Genomic DNA, 14,426 nt, shown 5'->3' on the forward strand with positions numbered 1-14,426 from the left:
GTAATGGGGTGGGAATGGAGTAGAAGTGAAATGGGATCACTAGAAGTAATAGAAAGTGACAAATAAGGAATATTGATCCTAAAGTGACTGAGTGAAAAGGATGAATGACTAAATATAGCTTTAAGCGACAATTTAGTGCTTTTAGTCAAATTGACTAATTGACAAATTAAGCCAAATGTATATAGATTGGTGTATTATATATGTAAGTTGAAAAAGGAGGCTTGTAGAGAGATTTAGTTGTCATTAAAATTCCACAGGTAATCTTTCTTTTGACAGAAGGGTTGAGGTAACTGAATAACTTTCTTTGTTTGATTATCTATTATAATTGTCGAAGAGTATGAGTATTATTGCATGAATATGTTTTAGAATGAGCATGTTTGCTAAGTGAATACTTAATGCATGAAAATGATTTATAAATAATTGAGTTTATGGAACTGTATGTTTTGTGATTATATATATACGGTTATATATATATATATATCTATCTCTCTATATGAAGAGGTGATTTATACGAAAGCATAATCATAGGAGTGGGAGTTCACCTATAGAGAAGAGTAAAGAAAGACCATATGGTATATTCTCCTTAGTACCCAACAGGGTATGGTGTTAGAGATTTGTATCTTCTTAGTGCCTTTCAAGGTGCGGTGTTGAAAATTATCTCCTTAGTACCTATTAAGGTGCGGTATTGGAGATTCAAACTCCTTAGTATCGATGTGATGCAGTGTTAGAGTTAATGACATCCCTGTTGTGTGAAATGAGGAAAACTATAGTTTGAAAGTGAGATATAACACCTTTAGCTGGGTGATTCTACCACTAAAGGTGAGCTCAAGGCCAATGAGTATGTGTGTTAGCCTAAGGCAAGCCTATGGTTTCAAGTCGAGGTGATTTAGAGGTTCGGATAGTAGTGATCATGCTATATGTTATTAGTGGTAAACTGATGAGAATATGATTTCTAAAAGTAGTGATCAGTGGTGAAAATAATCTTGTTGAAATAAAACATGTGTTATATGCTATGCTTAATTGTATATTATTACTTGCTTATGGTTGCATATAATAGTTAGTAGTAGAGAGTTATTTTATTACTGAGATTTTTATCTCACCCCATGGTTACATTTTTACATGCTAGAATAGTGAGCAAGGTAAGGGAAAAGAGTCAATATCAGCTTAGAGTTCTTAAGGCCATGTGAAAGTAAATTTTGTGTAAGGAACCTAAATCTTATGGATATTATGTATATAAGTTACCTAGGATTTACATGCATGTTTTGAGTTGTGATTTATTGAGATAAGTAGTGATTTTATAAATCTTGTCCCTTATGTATGAATATGTTGTGAAATAAGTAATATAAGCTAAGATTGAGTTGTGAATAAGTTGTGAATGTGGAGATGTGCGAGTTAGTAGTGAAATTGTGGTGATTATAGCCTATTTTGCATTTTGTGGTGAAAAAAAATTATATTTGGTAGAGTTGGGATGTTGAGCAGCTAACTTATGATTTGTGTGTATATATGATATAAAATATAGTCAATTAGGTATATTAGGTCCTTTTAGACTTGGTTCACAATGTAGAATGGTCTAATGAGACAATAAGAGCGATTTGAGTGCTTAAGTGTGCAAAATTTTTAAAAAAGTAACTTTTTATATCTAGATGTCTAAATTTTAATTGGACTATTGGATCATGTCCAAATTTCTCTCATTAGTTAGCTTATGAAATAAGCTTCGTGTGAATGCTTAAATCACTTCAATCAAACGTCATATGTAGAAACAGTGCACGCCGGAAGTTTGCCCTGCAAATTGTCAAATAACAATTGCAAAAACTGTCATGTGTACTGTGGTGCATGACATGCTTACGCCGTGGTACATGACACAGAGAAGAGCTGCTCATGACTCTATGCCACATGCTGTAGCACATGTGGTCCACACTATAATGCATGGCTGAAGTTTTAACTTTATTTCTTAGTTTTGAAAGCATACATGGACTCTAATAGATGCATATGTTTCATTTCACAGTACTATACTCTATTTGGTGTTGATTCAGTTAAAAATTATGATGATTTTGAAAATTGAGTTTTGAACCCAAAATTTTTCATCATGCAGCTACACAATTATGTTAACATTTCTTTATCATATAACTTTAATTACAAATACCATTAATAAATATTTATTATTTTTAGAAAACCCTTTATTTTTCCTAATTACAAGTTCTAAATCATCTAACATGTAATATCATATTTAATTTTTAAAAAACACTTGCAAGCAATTAAACAAGCTAATAAAAAGAATGAATTATCCAATTGTCTCAACCTTTCTGTTACAAAATGGGTTACCTATGGTACTTTTAGTTCTTTCAACTAACAATTGCTCAAATAAGTCAATCTATAATATTAAGTATTGTATCTCAATTCCAAATTGAACATAAGTAATTATCAATACAATTAAACTAGCTTAAGCTTCTAATCCCTTCAATTAGACACTCTTAAGTCCTATCGACCTTTCACAAACTTCCTACCACTTTCACTAACCTCATTAGCTTCAATAGAAGATTCTTCATAATTCAAACCTCTCTCCTTGAGGCTAAAGTTGAACTAAAGCCTCAAAACTCTATCATCAACTACCAAATTATTTACAAATCTTTAATTTAATTTCCAATAACCTTGTAACGGCCATTGGATCAAATAAAACCCTTCCATAAACTTAGAACCTAATTTCTTCACCTCTTAAACCAAGAGAAAATGAAGTGGATAGGAAGACAAAAGAGGTATAAGGCTTACCCAGAAAATGATAGGTCGAAGATGACTCCCAAGTGTCCAAGACCTTATGTCCTCGCAGAGCCTCCTCTTTTTCTTACTTCTCTGTCATGTTTTCCCTTTTTCCTTCCCACAATCATGAGTTGATCCCTCTATAAAAAGTTAAATTTCTATTCATGTGCAGCGGCTAATTGTACCATGATGATGAAATAAAAAATGTTAGTTAATAAATTATAGAGTACATATTGATCTTTTTAAGTTTAGTTGTGTTTGTGATTAGTTAATTAGTGAGTGAATGGTCAAATAAATGAACTAATTTATGATGAAACATGGAAGGACCAAGAATTTACATTATTCATATTAGTTTAGCTATATCACATTCATAAAAATAATTTTGTATAAAGTTTAGCAATACAATAATATGTGAAAATAGATTATAGCATATATAGAGAAAAAATAAGTTAAAAAAAAGATTTGGCTTCTGCCCCTACTTTCCCTCCTTTGCACCATCATGACAAAATTAGGATTATTTAGATTAAATTTGAATAGTTTGGATTTAAAATTTTTTAGGCTTGTGGCATAGTGAGGTATTTCTCACTCCAGCTTTCCCACTCTATCCTAAACTGCACCACATCCATCCCATCTTAATCATGCAACTGTCCAAGGACCCAATGTAATATCCACCTTGACATTACCAAAATTCACTACACAATCATAACAAACACTCATAATTAGGAGCAAAGATTGCTCCTAAGCTCACATTATCCATATAAGGGTTAAAACTAATAATCTTTTAAAAATAATTGTGGAATAATTAGGATCCCATAAAAACCCTTTAAATTGACAGTTTGAGCCCAAACTTAATGATTTATAAAGATATTAGAAGCATAGAAAACTTTTGGGAAGCAAAATACTTCAAAAAAGGGTCAAAAATGTCATTTTCGAGTGTTTTGGTCTATACACCATGGCTCGTGGTCTATGCGCTATGGCATGTGGCACAGAAAGTCAAGTTTCCTCACTATACCATGCGTCGTGGTGCACGTGTCCATGACAGCAATGCTGTCATGATAGCTTTTCTGGACAAACTTCGAAAGCGCGCCATTTTCGCATCCGATGTCCTATTGGAGTGATTCAAGTGCCCACACGAAGCTTATTCAATAAGATAACTAATGGTATAAGTTTCATTATGATCTAACACTGTATGAGAATTTTAAACACTCAGATGCAAAAGTTAATTTTTAAAATGATTTTCAAATATCCAAGTACCCAAAACTCATAACTTATACCATTAACCCATTGTGAGGCTTGAACTAAGTCCAATGGACCAAAATATACTTGAGTGACCTATCAAACACACAAAAACATACCAAACACAAAACTTGGCCACTTAATGGCCATTTTGCCTAATATGGCCAAAATGCACAATCAACATTACATGCGCTATTTGGCCTCTATTACCACATAATACACTACAATTACATTGTCACCACATAGATAAAATATTCCTTGCACTTGTATTAGTATTTTAGCCCATCACCATAAAAATTCCCACATATTCACATCATATACAATATTGGGCTAAAATATGCCACAACATAGTATGAAACAAGTGCAACCAATCAAAATGATATGCATTCCTAGTTGGCAACATATAATATCATATAACAAGTTTATGTACACCACTCAAATCAAAATTAGGCATTACTATCTGTGATGTAGTAAATCTACTAGTCCTTGCCTAATTCCTTTTCCTGCCCAGTCTTAGAGGTAGAACCTACAAAATGATAACTATAGGGTGAGATAAAAATCTCAGTAACTAAGATAATCTACATTATTGATTAATAAGCCAAGTTAGAAAAAAAGCATTAAAATAAGTAACATAATCACATCATATAAGATCACCACAAATTGCATGCATGATCCCTAACCATCCAGTCCTCCAATACTCCCGACCAAACCAGTAGGCTATTTAACAGAACCAAACCACATGTATGGTCCCCAAGCTGACCATCCATGGTAAGACTACCTAGCCAAGGTGTCCTAAACTACTTCTGAACTACTGTCTCCCCCTATTATAAATAATTGGGGTGTCGTTACTCTAACACTGCATCCTACAGATGCTAAGCAGCATAGTCTCCAACTCTGCACCCTTTTAGGTACTAAGGAGAGTAAGTGTTCAACACCGTACCCATTTTTGGGCACTAAGGAGAGTAAGTGCTGCACTTGGCGTCCCGAGGTGCCAGCAATGCCATATGGACTTAATCTTTACTATCTCTACTAGGGTGACCTGCCACCCTCTAATATCCCACATTTCACTACATATCTCCACTTGACCATGTATAAACAACTTTCCAAACAAATATAACAAAATCTTACCATTTACTTAAAAAATATAGAATTTCATAAAGCAATACTCCATTCATTTTCTACAATAGTTAACCTTTAAAGAATTTATACATATATACTTAACAATTCATAGAAAAGCAACTTGAGAATAACTTATATAAGATAATAAATAATGAAAATTATCTAGTTACCCCAACCCTTTTGTTACTAAAAGGGTTACCCGTGGTACTGATTCTCTTCTTGTGTTAAGGTAAGTCTTCCCACACTACAATCTACAACAACAAGTACTATATATTAATTTTTAATTAACACAAGCACTATTAACTACCAATAACCTCCCAATTCTCCCACTTCTCACTCAAATTCTCAACAAATAAGCTTGTGAAGATTACAATTTATTCACACAATCCCTTTAAGCCTCCTTCTACTCTATCATAACATAAAACTTAATATCTTAACTTATCACACTTCAACACCCTATGATCAAGTCAGGGCTTAATCCAAAATTTACCAAACAAGAAAGTAGCTTCCTATTACCACATATCCAAAATCAATAAATCTAAATTAAACCTTTATAGTCAATAGAAACCTTCAAAACATTGACTCGTAGCTTAATCCAATCAGACCAAATTCTCACTCTTCCAAATCCCATGGAAAATGAGATGAAAAGGTAGAGGAGAAGGGTAGAAAACTTACTTAAGAGTTTAAAGCTTTATTTGTCTTTAAAATCCTCTAAAATGATGCCCTAGTAGTGTTCAAAGTTTCCCCCTTCATGCTCTAGGTTTTCCTCCCCAAAATCTGTCAATTTTTGATGATTTGTGAAATTTTAAGTTGCCTGCTGTGCTGTGCGTTGCAGCGCATGCCACGTAAGCCATGACTCATGATGCAACGAGCAAAATATTGATTTTTCTCCCCTCGATACCACCTGACTTGATTCGAATTTCATCCTATCTCAATTTAAAGCCAAATATGACCCAAAAATCCAATTAGCAGCCTAAAAACATAATTAAATAAATTAGTCATATTTTTAACTAATTTATCCCTTAATGAATCAATTTTTCTAAATTTGAATATCAGTTTCTCAAGTTATGAGATTTGGTTGTGGTGATGTGTCTATTGCATTCATTCTCATTAGTTGGCAACTTTATGTACACAACTCTTTTCCTTTGTCTCATTTCCTTTATTTCCCACTAATTCCCCTTTTCTACTTGATTTCTTCCTTAGGAGGGGAGAAAAATGGTTAGAAGAAGTACTCAAAATGCTGGTAATTTACTAGAGAATAATGGACTTATACTAGAGGTACAGCTAGAGATATAAGTGGAATAACAACAAAGGCCCCAGGGTAATAATGCAATTCTAAAGGAAGTGTGAGATATGATGAGGAATATTCAGAGAACTGTTTAAGATCACAATGTTCTTCTCCGTAATAGAGGTTGTGAGAAGGAAGAAAGGAGACAAGAGGAAGCTCATGAGAATAGATTAGAATAATCTCATGGTTCTGGTAGTAGACCTGGATCGTCTAGGATGAGAGTGGGTGGAGATGTTCAAAGGATGGCTATTGATCTGGTATGGAGGACTTTCTCTCGGTTTAACCCTCCAGCCTTTAATGGAACTATAAAGGAAGGAGAAGTAGAGAAATGGATAGAGAGAGTTGAGACCATCTTTGAGGTGGTACTATGTTCTACAAAATAGAAGGTGATTATAGCCACAGTATATCTTATTAAAGATGCTAAACACTGGTGGAATTCCACAAGACCAGTAGATGGACGCCAGCTAATGTGGGAACAATTCAAGGAAATATTCTTTGATCATCATTTTCCTCCAGCATTTAGAGATGAGAAAGAGGCTGAGTTTCATGCAGTTTGGCAGGGAGATCTTGACGAGGAAGCATTTATCCAGAAGTTTAATCAGCTATCAAAATTTGCTACTTATTTGAATAAGACCAATGATAGTAAGTGGAAGGCTAAGAGGCTTTTAGAAAAGATGAGGACTAAATATAGATAACAAATTACTCTATTAGGAGTAATCACATATGGTGACATGGGTAATCGACTCTAAATTGTAGCAAGAAGGGGTTGCGAAGTAGAAGCAGAAAAGAGACGAGATAGTCATAAGAGGTTCTCGTCCTCCCTAGACCCTTTTAGAAGAGTCTCTAAGAAGACGGGTTATGGCCAGAGTAGTTCTGCAGCACCAGGCAAGAAGAGTTTTGTTAGAGAATCACAGACTCGAGGAACATTTTAGAGGGGTGGATTTAGGAGTTCTAGTGTTCCACAACTATCTCTATAGGCTTCTAATATGCCTACCCCAACCTTAAGTACAGCTCGACCACCACCGTCTACTAAGTATAGGTGGTCACATCCTGGGAGGTGCTGGGCATGTTTTAAATGTGGGAAACCTGGCCATTTAGCAAGACAATGTCCTAAGGGAAGAGTGGAGATGGAAGGGCTGAGAACTACCATTTCAGGACGAGTCAACACACTATCTCAAGAGGAGGCAAGAGCATCACCAAACTTGATAAAAGGTATTATTTCTATTTGCAAGCAAAAAATTGAAGCATTGTTTGATTCCGATACTATACATTCATTTATTTCATATGAATGTGTAGAAAGGTTAGGACTTCCTTTGCATGAATTGACTTATGTGATTAAAGTGTCTACACCATCTGGGTCATCTAATATGACCAGTAAAGCATGTTTGAATATAGAAGTGAGGTTTGAAAATCATTCAACCACTCTAGATTTGATCTAAATTCCTATGAAGGTTTTGGACATGATTATCAATATAAATTAGTTGATGGCAAATAATGCCACCTTGGAGTGTGCTAGGAAGATAGTTTTCTTACTGGTACATACTATATCGGCTAATATTCCTAGCGAGTCTATGTTCTTATCAGTGGTGCAAGTAGAGAAACTGATGCAATAAGGGTGTATGGCTTATATGGTTTTCTTCTCAGTACATAAGGTCTATGATGGAAATATTAATAAGATTGGGGTAGTGAATGAATTCCCTGAGGTATTTAAGGATGATATGTCTGGTTTACCTCCAGAAAGGGAAGTGGAATTCACCATAGACCTAGTGCCAGGAACTGAACCAATCTCAAAGGCACCATACCGGATGTCACCAATAGAGTTAGCTGAGTTGAAGAAGCAGATAGAGGAGTTACTTGAAAAAGGATTTATTAGACCTAGTGTGTCACCTTGGGGATCACCTATGCTATTGTTAAGAAGAAGGACGGTAGCTTACGGCTCTGTATTGATTATAGACAGTTGAATAAGGTGACGGTAAAGAACAAATATCCTTTACTAAGGATTGATGATTGGTTAGATCAATTGGTGGGAGCTTCGGTGTTCTAAAAAATTGACCTGAGGTCAGGATACCATCAATTGAGAGTGCACTTAGAGGATGTGCTCAAGACAGCTTTCCGTACTAAATATAGGCATTATGAGTTCCTGGTCATGCCATTTAAGTTAACAAATACGCCTATAGTTTTCATAGACTACATGAACCACATATTTAGGCCTTACCTGGATCAATTTGTAGTGTTATTTATTGATGACATTTTGATATATTCTGAAAATAAGGAGTAGCATGCGAAGTAATTGAGGATTATGCTATAAATTTTGAAGGACAATAAGCTCTATGCCAAGCTGAGCAAGTGTGAGTTTTGGCTACGAGAGGTTCAATTTCTATGACATGTTGTGTCGGTGGAAGGGATTATGGTGGATCCGCATAAAGTGGACGCAGTGTTGAAATAGGAAAGACCTAGTTCTGTGACTAAAATACAGTATTTTTTAGGATTGCTGGATATTATCATAGATTTATTTAGGGTTTCTCTTAGATAGCTTCATCATTGATTAGGTTGTCCTGAAAAGATCAGCCGTTCATTTGGGATGACAAGTGCGAGATCGCATTTCAAAAGTTGAAGGAGAAACTAACTATGGCACTGGTGTTGATTATTCCTAATCCACGATTGCCATATAAAGTGTATATAGATACATCTCTAAAGGGTCTAGGATGTGTGTTGATGCAAGATGAGCGGGTAATGGCTTATACCTCTAGACAGCTCAGGCCACATGAAGAAAATTACCCTACCCATGACTTAGAGCTTACTGCAGTTGTGTTTGCACTAAAGATTTGGCAGCATTATTTGTATGGAGCAGTGTTCAATGTTTTCAATGATCATAAGAGCCTGAAATATTTAGTGGATCAGAAGGAACTTAATATGAGACAAAGAAGGTGGATAGAGTTCTTAAAGGACTATAGCTTCGAAATTAAATACCATCCAGGGAAAGCAAATGTGGTTGCAGATGCATTAAGTCGAAAGTTATTGCATGTCGCTTATCTAATAGTGCAAGAGCACAAATTGCTAGAATCCTACTTAGATATTCAGCATGACTTACTAGAATTTACTTTGTGTAGCCTACATTCCATAGAAATTACCAATGAGTTTTAGAGAGAGAGTTAAGGACAGCACAGCTTGAGGATAAGTATCTGTTGAAAATTTGAGAAAATGTGGAGGAAAGGTGAACCACAGACTTTGGTTTCAGTGATGATGGATATGTTGTATATCGAGATCGGGTTTGTGTACTAAATGAGGGTGATTTAAGAAAGAAAATTTTAAATGAGCCATATAAGAGTAGATATACAATTCACCCTGAAGCAATTAAGATGTACCAAGATATGAAGTGATATTGATGGTGGCCTGGAATGAAAAAGGATGTTACAGATTTTGTATCTTGATGTTTAATTTATCAAAAGGTTAAAATCGAGCATTAGAGGCCAGCAAGAACTTTACAACTACTAGAGATACCGAAGTAGAAGTGGGATAGTATATCTATAGATTTCATTTCAGGATTACTAAGAACCCAATCCAGTCATGATTCATTTCTTGGTAGTGCGAATAAGTGATTCATTAGAGAAGTTGGCAAAGATCTACATTCGAGAAGTTGTGAGATTGCATAGGGTACCAAAAGACATTGTCTCTCATCGTGACCTAAGGTTCACCTCAAATTTTTGGAAAGTGTTGCAGAGAGTAATAGGTACTGAATTAAGATTCAACATAGTGTATCATCAACAGATTGATGGACAGACAGAAAGGACTATACAGACTCTAGAGGACATGTTGAGAGCTTATGCCTTGGAACTGAGAGGCAATTGGGATAGCCACCTTCCTTTAGCGGAGTTTGCCTACAATAATAGTTTCTACTTCAGTATAGGGTTGGCTCCCTATGAGGCACTATATAGATGAAAATGTCGATCTCCTCTTTGTTGGGTTGAACTGAGTGAGAGAAGCATTATGGGTCCTGATATTATGGATCAAATGATGAAAAAGATTCAAATGATAAGGCAAAAACTTCTAACGACTCAGAATAGGCAGAAGAGTTATGCGGATAAACGATGAAGGCTGTTAGAGTTTGTAGTTGGTGACCATGTTTTTCTAAGAGTTTTACCTGTGACGGGAATTGAGAGGTCAATCAGAACAAAGAAATTATCTCCTCGATTCATGGGTCCATTTGAGATCCTCAGGAAAGTTAGGCCGGTTGCCTACCAAATCACCTTACCACCACAATTATCTAGGATTCATGATGTTTTTCATGTTTCTCAATTGAAGTAATATCAACCTGATCCATCTCATGTGATTGAACCCGAAGAGGTAGAGCTACAAGAGAATATGACGTATCGAGTAGAGCCAGAATGAATAGTACATGTTAAAGATAAGCAATTGCAGAACAAGACTATTTGACTGGTTAAGGTGGTATGGAAAGGAATAGCTCCTGGTGATGCTACCTGGGAGACAGAGGACAAAATGAAGCAGCAATATCCTTATCTATCCTTAAGTATGTGTTGTGGTTGTTCTTAAATTTCAGGGGCAAAATTCCTTTAAAGGAAGGGAGAACTGTAACATCCTAAAACTTCAAATATGAAAAAATTGATTAATTAAGGGATAAATTAGTTAAAAATATGATTAATTTATTTAATTATGTTTTTGAGTTGCTAATTGAATTTTTGGGTCATATTTGGCTCTAAATTGAGATAGGATGAAATTTGGATCAAGTTGGGTGGCATTGGGGGGAGCAAAATCAACATTTTGCTCACTGCATTATGAGCCAAGGCTTGCGTGGCATGCGCTGCGGTGTACGGTACAGCAGGCAACTTAAAATTTCACAAATCATCAGAAATTGACAGATTTTGGGGTGGAAAACCTAGAGCATAAAGGGCACAACTTTGGGCACTACTATGGCATCATTTTGGGAGGATTTTGAAGATAAATTGAGCCTTCAAACTCTTGAGTTAGTTTCCTACCGTTCTCCTCTACCTTTTCATCTCATTTTCCATAGGATTTGGAAGAGTGAGAATTTGGTCTGATTGGATTAAGCTATGAGTCAATGTTTTGAAGGTTTCTATTGACTATAAAGGTTTAATTTAGATTTATTGGTCTTAGATATATGGTAATAGGAAGCTACTTTCTTGTTTGATGAATTTTGGATCAAGCCCTAACTTGATCATAGGGTGTTGAAGTGTGATAAGTTGAGATATTAAGTTTTATATTGTGATACAGTAGAAGGAAGTTTAAAGGGATTGTATGAACAAATTCTAATCTTAACAAGCTTCTTTGTTGAGAATATGAGTGAGAAGTGGGAGAATTGGGAGGTTATTATTAGCTAATAGTGCTTGTGTTAATTGAAAATTAACATGTAGTACTTGTTGATGTAGATTGTAGAGTGGGAAGACTTACTTTCACACAAGAGGAGAATTAGTACCACGGGTAACCCTTTTAGTAACAAAAGGGTTAAGGTAACTAGATAATTTACATTGTTTATTACCTTCTATAAGTTACTCTCAAGTTGCTTTTCTATGAATTGTTGAGTATATATGTATAAATTCTTTAAAGGTTAACTATTTTAGACAATGAGTGGAGTATTGCTTTGTGAAATTCTATATTTTTGAAGTAAATGGTAAATTTTTTTGGTCAAAAAAAAAGTAGATGGTAAAATTTTGTTATATTTATTTGGAAAGTTATTTATGCATGGTCAAATGGAGATATGTAGTGAAATGTGGCATATTAGAGGGTATGGAGATAGTGAAGATTAAGTCCATATGATATTGCTGGCACCTCGGGACGCTAGGTGCAGTACTTACTCTCCTTAGTGCCCAAAAATGGGTGCGGTGTTGGAGACTTACTCTCTTTAGTACCCAAAAGGCTATGGAGTTGGAGACTATGCTTCTTAGTATCTGTAGGATGCGGTGTTGGAGTAATGACACCCCAATTACCTGTAATAAGGGAGAAACAGTAGTCTAGAAGTGGTTTAGAACACCTTGGCCAGGTAGTCCTACCATAGATGGTGAGCTTAGGGACCATACATGTTGTTTGGTTCTGTGAAATAGCCTACTGGTTCAGTCAGGAGTATTGAAGGATCGGATGGCTAGGGATCATGCATGCAATTTGTGTTGATCTTATATGATGTGATTATATTACTTATTTTAATGCTTTTTTCTAACTTGGCTTGTTAATCAATAATGTAGATTATCTTAGTTACTGAGATTTTTATCTCACCCCATGGTTATCATTTTACAGGTTCTACCTCTGAGACTGGGTAGGGAAAGGAATCGAGCAAGGACTAGTAGATTTACTACATCACGAATAGTAATGCCCAATTTTGGTTTGAGTGGTGTACATAAACTTGTTATATGATATTATATGTTGCCAACTAGGAATACATATCATTTTGATTGGTTGCACTTGTTTCATACTATGTTGTGGCATATTTTAGCCCAATATTATATATGATGTGAATATGTGGGAATTTTTATGGTGATGGGCTAAAATACTAATACAAGTGCAAGGAATGTTTTATCTATATGGTGACAATGTAATTGTAGTGTATTATGTGGTAATAGAGGCCAAATAGCGTATGTAGTGTTGATTGTGCATTTTGGCCATATTGGGCAAAATAGCCATTGAGTGGCCAAGTTTTGTGTTTGGTATGTTTTTGTGTGTTTGATTGGTCACTCAAGTGTATTTTGGTTCATTAGACTTGGTTCAAGCATCATAATAGGTTAATGGTATAAGTTATGAGTTTTGAGTACTTGGATGCTAGAAAAACATTTCAAAAACTAACTTTTACATCTAAGAGTCTAAAATTCTCATATAGTGTTGAATCATAATGAAACTTATATTATTAGTTAGCTTATCAAATAAGCTTCACATGGACACTTGAATCACTCCAATCGGACATCAAATGTGAAAATGGCACGTGTTCGAAGTTCATCCAGAAAAGCTGTCATGACAGCATTGCTGTCATAGACACGTACGCTGCGGCGCATTTCACGCAAGCCATGGCGCACGATACAGCAAGCGAACTTAGCTTTCTGTGCCATATGCAATGGCGCATGGACCATGAGCCGCAGCGCATGGACCAAAACACTCAAAAATGACATTTTTGGCCCTGTTTTGAAGTGTTTTGCTTCCCAAAACTTTTCCATGCTTCCTATACCTTTATAAATCATTAAGTTTGAGCTCAAACTATCAATTTAAAGAGTTTTTATGAGATCCCAATTATTCCACAATTATTTTTAAAAGATTATTAGTTTTAACCCTTATATGGATAATGTGAGCTTAAGAGCAATCCTTGCTCCTAATTATGATTGTTTGTTGTGATTATGTAATGAATTTTGGTAATGTCAAGGTGGACATTACACCCAAAATATCAATTACACCCTAGAAACATGATTAACTAAATTAATCTACTGATTTTCCCTTAATTAGTAATTATTTTTGGGATCTTAGACTTGGGATGTTACTATGCTTGATTTTAGTGGTGAAATGACAATAAAATGGGTCAAAATGCCTTGTTGTCAGTATGTGTGGGCCCATAACTATTCTATGTCAGCAGATAACAAAGAATATGATAAGTCTCTGCTAGAAGAATGATTTTGCTCCTTAAAAAATTGTTTAAAGGGAATATTACCTCACCCTTCAATATAAGGTACCCAATGCTCTCAAAAATAATTTAGGAGAAAAATGGTCTTTAAAAAATAAATTCAAAGATAACAAAAAAAGATGAGAAATGAAACTGAAAAAGAGAATATAGGATTATAGTAGTTAGCATTTCTAATAATTAGGATGCAGGAGAGATTTAAAATTATAAAAGAATTATAATAAAATATGAATTTGGCTTTGATATGAATCCAAATGATAAATATTTAGCTCAAATTCAAATCCCAAATGCAACTTTAAGGAGTTTCAATAATTCCAAACATATATCACTTACAGTGATGAGGGCCATTAGAAAGGGGGAAAAAAGAAGCACCACCTTTCTGATATAATGATTATGGGC

The 14,426-nt window shown here is 35.1% G+C and overlaps 1 protein-coding gene across 1 annotated transcript in view; it reads left to right on the forward strand.

The window, feature by feature from the left end:
• Window positions 1-6,612: 6,612 nt before the first annotated feature.
• LOC129286380 (cytokinin hydroxylase-like) overlaps window positions 6,613-14,426 on the forward strand; it is a 68,033-nt gene continuing 60,219 nt past the window's right edge. The window contains exons 1-5 of the mRNA XM_054922373.1: window positions 6,613-6,759; window positions 6,958-7,039; window positions 7,154-7,296; window positions 7,375-7,609; window positions 8,042-8,216. Of these exons, the coding sequence (XP_054778348.1) occupies window positions 6,613-6,759; window positions 6,958-7,039; window positions 7,154-7,296; window positions 7,375-7,609; window positions 8,042-8,216 (782 nt within the window). The remainder of the gene's footprint in view (window positions 6,760-6,957; window positions 7,040-7,153; window positions 7,297-7,374; window positions 7,610-8,041; window positions 8,217-14,426) is intronic.

The sequence above is a fragment of the Prosopis cineraria genome, unplaced genomic scaffold (assembly GCF_029017545.1).
Source record: "Prosopis cineraria cultivar Desert tree isolate PC_DT_omini unplaced genomic scaffold, ASM2901754v1 PC1, whole genome shotgun sequence".
Lineage (NCBI taxonomy): Eukaryota > Viridiplantae > Streptophyta > Magnoliopsida > Fabales > Fabaceae > Prosopis > Prosopis cineraria.